The sequence below is a fragment of the Cydia fagiglandana genome, chromosome 16, assembly GCF_963556715.1.
Source record: "Cydia fagiglandana chromosome 16, ilCydFagi1.1, whole genome shotgun sequence".
NCBI lineage: Eukaryota > Metazoa > Arthropoda > Insecta > Lepidoptera > Tortricidae > Cydia > Cydia fagiglandana.
In genome coordinates this window covers 172,569-186,524 of record NC_085947.1, presented here as the reverse complement: position 1 = coordinate 186,524, position 13,956 = coordinate 172,569, and the positions used below count along the sequence as shown (strand labels likewise).

At 41.0% G+C, this 13,956-nt stretch overlaps 2 protein-coding genes across 2 annotated transcripts; both read left to right on the top strand.

The window, feature by feature from the left end:
- Positions 1 to 19: 19 nt before the first annotated feature.
- On the top strand, positions 20 to 3,132 carry LOC134671676 (protein KRI1 homolog). The gene is made up of 3 exons (XM_063529500.1): positions 20 to 1,530; positions 1,743 to 1,912; positions 2,281 to 3,132. The coding sequence occupies exons 1-3, from the start codon at positions 85 to 87 to the stop codon at positions 3,101 to 3,103; spliced, it is 2,439 nt and encodes an 812-aa protein (XP_063385570.1). The 5' UTR covers positions 20 to 84; the 3' UTR covers positions 3,104 to 3,132.
- Positions 3,133 to 4,275: 1,143 nt separating this feature from the next.
- Positions 4,276 to 6,553, top strand: LOC134671674 (small ribosomal subunit protein uS4). The gene is made up of 4 exons (XM_063529499.1): positions 4,276 to 4,354; positions 4,869 to 5,097; positions 5,399 to 5,585; positions 6,358 to 6,553. Exons 2-4 carry the CDS (start codon positions 4,875 to 4,877, stop codon positions 6,530 to 6,532), a joined length of 585 nt encoding a protein of 194 aa, XP_063385569.1. The 5' UTR covers positions 4,276 to 4,354; positions 4,869 to 4,874; the 3' UTR covers positions 6,533 to 6,553.
- The last annotated feature ends 7,403 nt before the right edge of the window (positions 6,554 to 13,956 follow it).

Here is a 13,956-nt window from a genome sequence, read left to right as displayed (position 1 = left end):
ATTAATGTTTCGCATGCAGGATTGCATGAGTTTATTTTATTGGTTATAAAATGTTGTAAACGAAATTAAAATATATTGGAAAATATGCCGAAAAAAGCATTATTTGATGAAGACTCCGAAGAGGAAGTTACACTTAAGACTGAGAATGAATACGCCAAGAAATATGACTCGTGGCGTCAAAAAGAGGAACTTCACAAATTGGAGCAGAAGTACGGCGCCAAGGCGTTGAATTCTGACGCTTCACTGTCTTCCGACAGCGAGGACGATAGTGACGAACCGCCTGAAGTATCTGAAGAAACGGAAACACAATTCCTGAAAACACTAGCGTTATTGAAAACAAAGGATCCACGGATCTATGATCCTAACTTCAAATTTTTCGAGAATGAAAAGAAAGAGGAAGAAAAGAAGCCAGAGGTGAAAACTTTAAGTTTTGCCGACAGCGACGACGATGATGACGATGATGGAAATATATTTAAAGTGGAGAAGGCGGCTGAAGTCAAATCAACTGAGAACCCTGTTAAAACGGATATTAAGACAGAAAAAATAAAAGATTTCCTCACAGGTAAGGCTGAGCATATCAATAATCCAGTAGAAAGAGATCTAGCTCCTCTGAAGGCATTGTGGTCTGACCCAAAATTGAATGAGGGGGAAGCATTCCTTAGAGACTACATCCTGAATAAAAAGTACTTAGAAGATGGGGATGCCGGCGAGGCAGGAGACAAGATTCGTGACGACGCCGACCTGGAAGCTGATGAGGCCATTGTGGAGGAACAGGGCAAGTTTGAGAGAGCTTATAACTTCCGCTTTGAAGAACCAGATGAAGAATACTTGAAGAGATTTCCTCGTACCATGAACTACATCAGGCCCAAAGATGACCGCCGCGCCAGAAAGAGGGCTGAAGTCAGAGAGAGGAAGGAAGAAGAAAAAAAGAAGAAGATGGATGAAATTGCAAGAATGAAAGCTCTCAAGCTGAAAGAGATTCAAGAAAAAATTGCCAAAATTAAAGAGGTAACTGGGAACCAGGATTTAGCTTTTCGAGAAGAAGATATGGAAAGTGAATTTGATCCTAATGAGCATGACAGAAGAATGAAGGAGATCTTTGATGAGGAATACTATGGTGAAGTGGACAATGAGAAGCCTGTGTTCCCAGACCTGGATGAAGAGTTAGAGATAGAAAATTGGGAGAAGTTTGAAGAAGAGGAGACAGCTGAAAATGAGCCCCATTGTGAAGATGATGAATTTAACATGGATGCAGATTACAACCCAAAGCAAGCCCGTTTAAACTTATTAGAAGAACTACAGCAAAACATGACCAAGAAACGGAGGAACCGTAAGAAAAAATCCAAGTTGGCAGAGTTGTTGACAACTGAAAAGCCAAAGTTTGTGCCGACAGTGGCAGACAAGACTTACTCCCAATACATGGAGGAGTACTACAAGATGGACTGCGAGGATGTCATTGGGGGAGACTTGCCCACCAGGTTCAAGTACAGAGAGGTGGTGCCCAATGACTATGGGCTGACTATTGAGGAGGTTTGTATATTCCACCATAATTATAGTAATTATAATGATAATAAATTATGTAATTAGTTTATTCCCAATGTATACCATCATATTAACCTTAGTAAGACAAATATGAATAATATGAATTCAAATAATATTATAATGAATGAATGGGATAGAAATTAAAATACATAATTATTGTTATTACCTATTTATTAATATTTAAACTTTCTTATTTCCAGATCTTGCTAGCAGATGACAAGGAGCTCACGCAGTGGGTGCCGCTGAAGAAGATTGTGAGGCATCAACCGGTGCATGTGGAGAAGGGAGAGGTCAAAGTATACCGGCAGAAGGCGGCTGATGAACGCCTCAAGAAGAAAGTTCTGCCAAGCTTGTTCAAGGATTTGCCTGAGTAATATATGTTTCATTATCTACTAGTTTCTGCCCGTGACATTGTCTGCCTGATCTGCCTCCAATCAGATAATGATGAATTGATGACAATAGATTAAAACTATCCTATGTCCTTCCTCAGACCTTGAAACTATCTACACGCGTTTCATCTAAATCACACAGGACAACAGACAGGGTTACAGTGTGTAGGAATTTAAGAGCATCAAGGAATAGGGTTTAGTCGACTTTTCCATGTTAAAAAATAAAAATACGAGGACATTTTCCAAAGGAATTTCTATGTTGTACATAAACAATGCTCTTCAAGTAGATAGAAAAAAGTCTTTATCAATTTGTATAATCTCATATAAAATTAAACACTTTATATTTCAGGGAACCAGAAATAGTTGTTCCTCTTGAAGCAACTAAGAAAAAGAAGAAAAAGAACAAAAATAAAGAAGGAAAAAATACAAACAATGACAGTCAAGAAGAAATAGAACACGATGATCTTATTAATGGTGATCCTGGCACTTTACCCACTGAAAGCAGCAAAAAGAAAAAACACAAACATGTGGAGGAAAATGTGGAAACGGAGAATAATTCTAGTGACATAGCAAATGATAATGTAGTTCCCAAAATTAAGAAAAAGAAAAATAAAAGCAGTTTAATCAATGATTTACAAGACTGTGAACCTAATCAGGATGAATCTAATATTAGTATTGTAACTGAACAAAGTATGAATAGTTCTAAGAAAAACAAGAAGAAGCATAGAACAGAGCAAAATAATTCTGAAAAGAATATTGCTAGTGTTTCACTCACATCAGAATGCAAGCAAAACAACCAGAAACTTGACAGTTCCATAGTCAGGAGCAATGCAAGTGAAAATCATTCTGGGAAAACTAAAAAGAAAAATAAAAACAAACCAGATGCAGAACATAATAAACAAAATCAAAATTTAAAACGTAAATTAGAAGATACTGCAAGTAGTAACCCAGTACCAAAGAAAAAGAAGAAAAAGAAAAATAAATCAGCGGTCAATGTAAACAATTTGGAGAAAAATCAGAAGAAGAAAGGTTTCAATGTATCCAAGAAGAATAAGCAAAACCAATCCAAAGCTTCAGATAATCCTTACAGCAATTTATCTGATGAGCGGCTGAAAGCGTATGGATTGAACCCTAAGAAATATAAAGGATTTATGAAATATAAAAAGTATTAAAGCCTTTTTTAAATATTTTAATGTATGTTACTTGTGTAAATAAATAGTTATACTTATTATATAATATAATTTTTATTATTTATTGTGTCTACCTAAAACAAGTTAAAGTAGCTGTTTTTTGTTATATTGTTTTTATTGCTGTTATATTGTATATGCCACCCAGAGCACAAATACGAATTAATGGATATCTCGTTAATCAAAATCGGCCTAGTTGTTTTATTGGTACGGTTTCTATCGTACACACGATGCAAATATTTCCCACATATACGTATATAAAACCTGAGGGCCTATCGCCAACTAAAAAACGATAACTGCTTCCCTTTCACTCGAATGGGCAAGAGCGATAGAGAGAGAGGCAGTTAACATTTTTTGATGTTGGCGGTAAGGCCCCCTGGTAAAATCATACCCTTTATGATAAAAAGTTGAACAAAATATATTGACAGAATCTTATAGCAAAGTATCAAACAAAATCATCCATACGAACGAATGTCTTATGTATCTTTCAGTAGGAGTAGCAGAGAAAGCGGTATTATTGCTTGTCCTTGTCACAGTCTCACTTTTTGTTTGTTCCCCACCTTTTTATTAGTATGGAGAATGGTGGGCAACAAATGAATTCGACCAATCACAGTGTCGCATTTGCGTATGTTTTGTCCCTCACGGAGGCACGCGTATACCTCTCTCTATGTGGCCAGCAGTGGACGTCTTTCGGCTGATATGATGATGATGTACGGCGAACCGCCGTCTACAATATCGAACGTGCACGACTCACGGCCGGACCAGGATCACAGTCCGGTTCGCTCGTCTGGTACTGTACTCGGCACGTAGAACACAAAAAACTTTATTGGCGGTGAATATTTAAATTCCAGGGTGTTAAAACAAAACTTTGTCTATACATTTAGTATTACCATTAACATTTTAATTCCAAGAATAGGGGTAAAAGACAAATTTTTAACCACAAAAATGAGACAAAAATGTAACCTGAAGAAGGCGTTTAGAACAAAAAGACGTGTGTGCACTTATACATTTATTCTTATTATTTCATCTGGTTACTAGACCAGTCACCGGAGCATCTAAACAAACTCATCCTATTTTAATATTAATTACTGTATCTAATTAATTTGGGGAAAATTGTTTTTGTAATCTTGTAACCCACGTCGTTTCCACCCTGACAAATTTGACATTGACGTTACCGCCATATTGCTGTATTGCATTCTTTCTGTTTTGATCGACGAGCCGTGCTGACGGAGCGAGGTGAATATTACATTTTTTTTTTATTTAACTTTAGAAATCAGTACTGAAAAGAATTGCAAACTTATTTGTATTACATCATGTGCACGCAAATTATTATAATTATTGATCGTTTCTGTGATTTAAATGGATTTCTGCGGCATAACCTCAGAATTATTTCTGGGCCTTTGAGTAGAACATGTCGTTATTTTCTTTATTGACGATCATGTATGGACATAAAGGCAAAAGCAACGCCACGAACATTGATTCCCAAGCGTACACCCACTAAGCTTCGACTACCGCCGTTGTCGGAGTATATGCGTTTGCAACGGTTCGTGGCTACAAACCCCCCTAAATATATTTGGATGTGTTTTAAGCGTGTAGTGTAAAGTGTAAGCACGTTTTAGTTAATTACTGTCTGCTTTCTTGGTCATGTTTTTCTTTAAGAATGTAATTTTTGTTTCCATGTGGTCTAGGCTAGGGATGGCATTAATGTAATTATAACCTAGTATAACAATATCAACTTAATCATCCCCAGCTCGTCATGGTGAACAACCGAGTGCCCTCTGTCTTTTCAAAGACCTATGTCACGCCCCGGCGTCCCTTCGAGAAGGCGCGGCTGGACCAGGAGCTGAAGATCATCGGCGAGTACGGTCTGAGGAACAAGCGCGAGGTGTGGCGCGTCAAGTACACGCTGGCACGCATCCGCAAGGCTGCCCGAGAGCTGCTCACGCTCGAGGAGAAGGACCCCAAGAGGCTGTTTGAAGGTTCAATTTGCCTGTCTATTAGTAATGCTTTCCTAAGCTCACAGATATAAAGTTGTCTTAATTCTGTTGAATTGGCATTTTCACATGACTACTGAGAGAAGCTTTTTAACCTAGACATATTTTTTGTTATATATTTGTATATATTATACTCGAGCAATAAAATTGACTCATAATGATGATTAAAATGACACCTCTTGTCAGACAAACCTTTGTTGATACTTTAAAAATATCTGACTGGACAGCATCTCAATCTGTAGCCTCTCATCATGCTCTTAAACTAACATAAGTGTATAATTTGCAGGCAATGCCCTCCTCCGCCGTCTGGTCCGCATCGGAGTGCTGGATGAGAAGCAGATGAAGCTGGATTACGTGCTCGGTCTGAAGATCGAGGACTTCTTGGAGCGCCGCCTGCAGACCCAGGTGTTCAAGGCTGGTCTCGCCAAGTCCATCCATCATGCCCGCATCCTAATCAGACAGAGACACATCCGGTAATTAACAACAATTCTACAATTATTAATTTAAAAATCATTAATTTCATAAATTAATCATCATTTTTCAAAAATTATTGATCCAGGCTAAAATAACAATAAATATTCTTTTAATGTAATTATTTGAGTTCAACTTCATATTTCAGAGAAAGTATGAGAGCTTGACATTATTTTAATTTGCAAAATACACTTTTTATTAACCAACTTCACAAAAGGGGAGGAGGCTCACCATTTGTTGGAACTTTTTTTTCATATTATATTCTTCAATACACATAGACAAATGTAGAATATTGTTGTAGCATAATGTTATAAATTTCTCATAAAAGCATTATAACACAGGTGAATGACTAGCCCGAGCTGTGAAGGCTTGGCTTGAACCGCACTTGCACTGTTATCATGAAGACCACTTGGTCAACCTTGTGTTGATTTCAATGTCTTGAAATGTTGTCTCTTGTAGACATGATGCAGGTAAAGTACATGCTACTTTAGAATAGTTTTAATTTTGTCATGGCACCAAAAATAATGGATGTCATCTAAACGAGACTTGAAACAATTTGTGTAGTTAAATTCCCAGTATTTACCACTGGTAACAACTTAGCGGGAACAACCTCTTTTGAGGTGTATTCCAATTTGTCTTCGCTCCACGTGACCGCCGCCATACATGAGGCGGGGTCAGATAGGAATGATTTCTGTGAATGCACTCATTCCAATCTGTGGCCGGTGTCACACCCATTCCCATCTGTGTCACTAATAAATAATGTAATGTCCCCAGCGTCCGCAAGCAGGTGGTGAACATCCCGTCGTTCATCGTGCGGCTGGACTCTGGCAAGCACATCGACTTCTCGCTGAAGTCTCCGTTCGGCGGCGGCCGGCCGGGCCGCGTCAAGAGGAAGAACCTGCGCAAGGGCCAGTCGGGCGGCGCCGCCAACGACGAGGAGGAGGATTAAACAATAAATCACTTCATTTAATACATTCTTTTATTTCACTGTACATTCTCTGACAATACAAAACGCAGTCTTGCCGGCTCTACTTTTACTGTAGTAACATACGTTTGGATTATATTTACATAACGGCATGGTGTAATTGGAGGACTGCGTTTTGCATTTTAAAATATAGTGGTTACTTTGGTGTACTTTTTTGCCTTGTGCATTGAAACCCTCTCGACGCTCAAGATTCCAACTATGTGAACAAACGTGATTCCGTTTTAGATACTTTCTAGTCTAGAGGTCTTGACTAGTCTAGAGGTCGGCAAACTTTGAGAAGAGCCAACTACAGTAGAAATCACTAGAGAGAAGCCAAGAGCCGCAAATGTTTTCAGTGGTATTAGAAGCAAAGAATATAATACTCGTTAGAAGTCTCAAGCAAAGAATATAATACTCATGGTCTCAAGAGAAAACTTATCCACTTACGCGGTTTGCCGACCCCTGAACTAGTCTCGTGCATGGGCCACTCGCTAACCCGGGGTTAACCGGTTATGGCTCCTCTACACGATGGGCCAACGCCGGCCACTCCAAGGGACGCAGCCATGCGGTAGAATGAGATAGCAATATCACTTGCTCCCTCTAACTCATAAATGCGTCCCTTTGAGTGGCCGGCGTTGGCCCATCGTGTAGAGTAGCTGGAGGATACCTGGAGTTACAAAAAGGCTGGTACAATTTGACGCTGGGTTAACGGTTAACCCCGGTTTAGTGGGATGGTGCTTGTGGCCCTAGTCATTCGTTAGGGAATCCTGCTTCCATCCGTTGCTTCCTATAATGTATGTATGCCTGAATAGAACAGACTAAACGAGCTTACGCATTAGTTTTTGTGCCGCATCTGGATTTACCTTCCTTGATAAGTGATGTCAATATCGCCTAGACTTAATTTTGAAAAGATGTCCGGCTGTTACTAGTATCAATGACTCATAGGCGTATGAGTCTAAGCACTAATGTACCTTAACAAAAGAAAGTATTACGCATACTTCGGACCAATAAGTCATACAGAGGTGTCTACTTACTTACCTAATCAGCGATATCGATATGTTATCAATATCAGTGAGAAACTACATAAACATGCGCCAAATTTATCATATCGAGGAGTGCATACCTTACCTACTGGGTGTCGCGCATCAGCTCGCTTGAAATTAACATTCTAAAAAAAAAGGTGCTATTAGTAAAAATCAAAGTGCAAAATCGAGACTGAGAGGTAAGTGCAATTATTCTTTTGAAATTATTAACAATATTTAGAGCATTTAGCCGGGCTAGCACAGCCCGTTTAATTAATTGTATTTTCACCACACCAGCTCGGAAAGAATTACTTTGCACTTCAAAAACGAATAGCAAAGTTGCATTTTATCCACATGTGAGGCAAAGTAATCAAATGCAAATTTTGAGATGTTTGCTGGTAGAATTGATTTTTAAATGATGATTTTGGATGATAAATATTTAATAACATTCATTTGATTTGGTTTGATTTTGTTTGATATTTTACATTTAATATTTGCTTCGGGTTGGTGTGGTGAAAAATTTTGTGTTTCGGGGGCAAATTTTGTTTAACCCTCGTGCTTTGAAACCCTCGCAACGCTCAAGATTCCATTTTTCGAACCACTCGCTACGCTCGTGGTTCAATTTTGGAATATTTCGCTTGCTCGGGTATCAATATTAGCACGAGCGGTTAAACAACAATTTTGCCCCCTTGTAAAACAAATAACTATTAGATACATACAGTTAGAAAAAGGCGGGTAGTCTTATCTCACGGGCTACATACAGTCGCGCTCCTCCTGTGCTAGGATTACAGTCCTCAAACATCCAGTACAGTCGTAATCGGATATTAGTACATATTAAAGCGCACAAAGTGATAACAAATACGTACACTTTGCCAAGACCATAGAGAAATAAAGACGTTATATTCAATGCCGACTGCACTTCAGTTCTCATATCGATTCCCTAGTAATAACGCGGAAAAATTTAGTTGTTGTTTCTTCTCAATGGTACTAATTATAACAAAATGTTCTCTGTAATTAGTGCCGAGTGCGAACTAGGGTATAGATAAGGTGGCAGACTGGGCCCAAGCGACGAGCAGCAAATCAAGGTCATTCCTACATTACGCTCGCTCGACGAAATATTGCACCGTCTTCTCTTTTCAGGATGGGTCTCTGTTGGTCCTGTTACTGGTGCTGCCCTCCGCCACCGCCGCATCACCACGGCCCACCGCACCACCACGGCCCGGGCTTCGGGCACCATCGCGGCCCCGGCGGCCCGGGCTTCGGTCACGGCCCGGGACCGGGAGGACCGGGGTTCGGACATGGACCGGGACCGGGCGGGTTTAGATAAACTGTCTATTTATCAAAGGCATTTATATTGATAGGACATTTTTGTGATGCATCATAAGGTTGAAGTGAAGTTAATATGTTGTGATTTGACCATATAGTTGTAAATGTTGTAATGCCTCTAATTGACTAAAGAAACAGAGTTATCATGCAAGACTACCTACGGTAAACAATTGAACCAGTTTTTGAATGTCATTTATCTACGGATGTTATACGTCCTGGGGCGTTTGTATACAAACTGAGCAGCTGTTTACTTTGTTTTTGAATGTAAAAGTGAATAAAAACTAACCTTTTGTTAACGATGTTTTATTTACAGATACATACTTAATTAACTTAATAAAATTTAATACATTCATTTATAATATAGATGATAATGTCATTACTCAGTCAGTAGGTCTGGAATGAAAAAAATATATTGAATTTACACATCGGCTTTCAATACATATATACAATTATACGTATAGTCACAGTGCGTTATTATATTACAAATATAATAACGCACTTATTTAATCTGAATTCAACCGAAAATGTTTGTTCCATGGTTCCTTTTACTGAAAATAACAGATATGCAGTGCAGGAACAGTGCATTGATATGATGAAGAGATGAAGATGATTCATACGTAGGTACATGTATAATACTTAACGTTGAAAACTATTTCTATTAAGTTGACTGTACCTTGTTCCAAGCCTTCAAATTGAGATGGCGACATTCGTTTCATACTGGCAACACCACAGTTCCGATGACGTCAGGCGCAATACCGGCTTTTATAACGGGTTTTTTCCATGCTTTTTCGAATCCAGCTGGCAGGCTGCGCGCCAATGCTCAGGTCATTGGACATTGGCGATTTGTTTCTGGCAGAGGAAACACCTATTAGTTTAGAAAATTTTCTAAGTAATTTTCTAAATAATTTCAGTTCCATTATGGCGAGTTCAGATACTAATAATGTTCAACATGATCCGGGTGCAACGGCTTTAACTGAGCATGAGCGGATGACCAGGTTAGAGGATGTAGTGTCCAAATTGGCCAACGAGGTAAGGTCTTTACGTGACAATTTCTCTACTCGCCCGCGGGAATACTCCAGTGATTCGGACGTGCTATCAATTGTCTCGCCTGAAGATCTGGAGACTCCAGAGGCTCCTCCGGTGCCTGTCCCGGGGCCTGCAAAGGATATTAGTTTCAAACTTGAGACTACCCTCAAGTCAGCGGGCGCGATAACCTCAAAGGAGCATGCTGATATTTTGGACAAGTTGCAGCATTTCAATTCAAACGACTGGTCGCAGGTACGGTACATAGATGCTCAGAATACGTACGTGTCATCGCCTGGCTTTACTGATTTGGAAAGTAATGACATGATAAAGTCTTTTGATCGTAACCGTGCCCTCGCCGTTACGGAAAAGACTCTAGCTGCTGTGTCTCATGCTCTCATCCAAAGAATATAATACTCACTAGGAGAAGAACGGTAACTCCATACAAAAAAATGTCCCCAACCGTTTATACGTTTATACTAGTGGCGCCGTCTTTGTGTACCAATGGAACTAAAGTTGACAACCGGTTTAGCCTGGCGGGTATTGGTAGGTAGTAATTCTGTTGATAAACATATTTGTTATCTTCATATCACGAAATATATGCAAGATGCAAATATTACCCCTTGTTTGTGGTATTATCAATTGATTTAAATAAAAGGCATGTTTATGTTTATAACATTATATGTATTATTTATTAAAAAATGTTTTACATATAAAAATATACACTGAAAACTGGCAACTGGCAACTTAATAAAAAAATAGACATTAATAAAGCGGATTCACAAAGTTTTCAGTACCTTTTATACAAATAACATTAGGCATGCCTATCTATTACACTTTACACACAGATACACTACACTTTACACACGGCATTTTACACAGATTTCCAACTTGTATTCATACATTTCTTCACGGTTAATTAATACGCTTTCCAGATGCGTTATGACTCGGTTCCTTCTGAACCCACTAAAGTTGTAAATTTCACTCTGGCTGCTTCAACAGCCGTTGCTCCGCATTTAGCACATTTTCTATGTGCATTGCTGTAATCCATGTAGGTACAGACTTACAGTCTTAAGTGGTACGTAGCGGTACACGTTGTATGTATTATTTAAAGAGTTAATAAATAAAATTTTCGATATGAACTTTAACCACAGCAGTTGGACAGAGTCATTGACAAATATATTTTTTATTATGGTGGGTAGACGTACCTACCCTCCATATATTTTATGAACATTGATAAAGACAGTTGGAAGCAAATATTCATTATAAAACTTAATCGCATGTAATTAAGTTTTAAGCGTTTTAAGTCCCGTTTTATGATTAATATTGTATAAAATTCGTGATAATTTAAATCAGAGTTGGGAGCAATGTTGCTGTAGAAAAATGTTTTTATTTTTATTACTCGCAGCTTTTTCCCGGAGGCCAACGCACACATAGAAGCTTAAGGCGCACACATGCGCAATTATTTGGGGACATAACTTTCTTAGGAAGTGAACAGGCCTTGCTCTCATCATACAAAATGAGAAATTGAAAGCTGGCTTTGAGACCTTCGTGTCTTGGATAAGCTCGCAAGGCGATTGCACGGTGGAGGCGGTAGCAGACAAAATCAACGAGGTGTTCTCGGAGGGTGACTATTCTCGCATTCACTTGGACCTCTTGCAGATGGTCTGTGGCCGTCGCGCAGACATTATCCAGCAACGGAGAGATGGAGTACTGCACTTCGTCAAGGACCGCTACATGAAGGAATCTCTTCGAAAGATCCCTCCAACACAAGAGCACCTCTTCGATGACAAGCGGTTTTCTGACTGTATAACGAAGAATGGCGGAATCGACAAGGTATTTTTCTGTCCACGCACTCCTGCGCAAGGAGTTGCTAGCAAACGAGCTCCTGCGCAAGGAGTCTCACAGCCGGAGCAGAGCAAGAAGGCTGCGGACTATTCTGGTTTCCGCGTGTATCCTGGGCCCTCTGCTGCTCCCGCTCAGGCTCCTCAGGACAGAAAGCGAAAGGCTGGGCCATTTCGATCCAATCAGCGAAGCGACAAATATTACAGGAACAGGCAAGGTAAGCGATCTCGCAGGCGCTACGACTGACTATCTCGGCTTTCAAGCGGGTCAACTGGAGCTTTATATAAACCAATGGAAAGCCATGGGGGCTCCAGACTACATAGTCAAAATTCTGTCTGGGTACCGGATACCCTTTGTCAAAAAACCGCCTCTAGTTCACCCCTCCAGACTTTCATCAAAATTATTCACGAAGGAAAGTCCGGAAATGATCGCTCAAATGAAAGGCATGATAGAACAGGGTGTGCTAGAGCCGGCTTCATTGACCCCAAGTTTTGTTTCGAACATGTTTCTGGTTCCAAAAAAAGGTGGGAGCGTACGCCCAGTCTTCAACCTAAGACAGCTAAACCAGTACATATATGTGGCCAAATTTCACCTCATCAATATGTACAAGGTCCCAGACTTTCTTCAACCACGAGATTGGCTCGTAAAGCTCGATCTCCACAACGCATACTTTCATATTCCAGTCAAGGCCTCACACCGGAGATTCCTGAGGGTAATGTTTCAGCACCGGCTTTGGCAGGTGACCTCCTTGCCGTTCGGTCTCGCATCATCTCCGAGGACATTTGCTCTAGTCACCAACTGGATTGCGGAAGTGCTGAGATCTCGTGGTATCAGGGTCATCGTATATTTGGACGACTTTCTTCTTGCATGCCAGAGCCGATCATTGCTTCAGAATCAAGTAAGACTCACCCTACAGATTCTCGAGGGCCTAGGCTGGACTATAAATTACGGAAAGTCCGTCTTAATGCCCCAGCAGTCCATGGAGTTCCTGGGTATTCGATGGGACCCTTGGAGCAACCTGAAGTCACTCCCAGAAGCAAAGATTCAAAATGTTGTGCAAAAGTGCCAACAGATGGTAAATCACAGGTGCGCTTCATTAAAGCAGGTCCAATCTTTGCTGGGTCTAGTGAACTTCGCCAGCTTCGTTGTTCCAAGGGGTCGACTCAACAGCAGGCTGTTGATGAGGTTTTGCAACCAGCTGCTGCACATGACCCCAAGAACGAAGGTAAAGCTTCCAGTAACCCTATACAACGAGCTGGATTGGTGGATCCACAACGTAACTGCCACATCTCCTCTTCACCCTCCAGCGCCCCAGTTCTTTTTGACTACGGATGCGTCGGGCCAGGGCTGGGGCGCTCTGCTCAACAACAAGCAGTTAGCTGGCCAATGGTCGCAGTGGGAGGCTCGTCAACATTCAAATCTCCTAGAGATGATGGCAGTACAGAAGGTAATAACATCGCAGAGCCACTTACTGACGCAATCGTCTCTAATGATTATGTCGGACAATCGAACGGTTGTGTCATATCTGCGCAACGAAGGCGGTACGAGGTCACAGCAGATGATGGAGATGACTTATCGGGTACTGGATGCGCTGGACCGCTATCACGTTCACATGACAATCCAGTTCATTCCCGGCAGATACAACACGGAAGCAGACAGACTCTCAAGGTTTCGCGGTCAGTCGGAGTGGCACCTGCTGTCGCCAGCGACGCACCAGATATTCAAGGTTTGGGGTACACCGCAAATAGACCTTTTCGCGTCGAGAAGAGCCCATGTGGTGCCGGCATATGCGACTCTAGACCAGACGGATCCGGATGCGTCCTTCGTCGATGCGTTCAGTCGGAGATGGGTGTATCAACTGGCGTGGATATTTCCTCCGCCGTGTCTAATCCCGAGAGTTCTCGGTCACCTGAACGACGCGGAGGGTATGTACCTATTGATCGTGCCGAATTGGGAGAAGGTGTTTTGGCGCAGCGACCTGAAGAGCCGATCCCTGGCCCCTCCAATAGAAATTCGGGACCTGGAGAACCGGTTAGTAGACACGCAGACTCTGAGACCTCCAATCGATGTCAAGCGGATAGCTTTAGAAGTCTGGCTGATACAGGGTGGGCCGCATTGCTAGGAACGTGGAACGATAAGCAAAAGGATTTACTTGCAAGCGGTTGGCGAAAATCCTCGTTAGCTTCTTATAAG

Bases quoted from the DNA above. Each gene is read 5' to 3' on its own strand.
- LOC134671676 (XM_063529500.1), top strand. From the start codon at position 85: ATGCCGAAAAAAGCATTATTTGATGAAGACTCCGAAGAGGAAGTTACA. The intron at 1,531-1,742 runs GTTTGTATATTC...TCTTATTTCCAG, and splicing joins ATGGGCTGACTATTGAGGAG to ATCTTGCTAGCAGATGACAA. The intron at 1,913-2,280 runs GTAATATATGTT...TTTATATTTCAG, and splicing joins TTGTTCAAGGATTTGCCTGA to GGAACCAGAAATAGTTGTTC.
- LOC134671674 (XM_063529499.1), top strand. From the start codon at position 4,875: ATGGTGAACAACCGAGTGCCCTCTGTCTTTTCAAAGACCTATGTCACG. The intron at 5,098-5,398 runs GTTCAATTTGCC...TATAATTTGCAG, and splicing joins CCCCAAGAGGCTGTTTGAAG to GCAATGCCCTCCTCCGCCGT. The intron at 5,586-6,357 runs GTAATTAACAAC...TAATGTCCCCAG, and splicing joins ATCAGACAGAGACACATCCG to CGTCCGCAAGCAGGTGGTGA.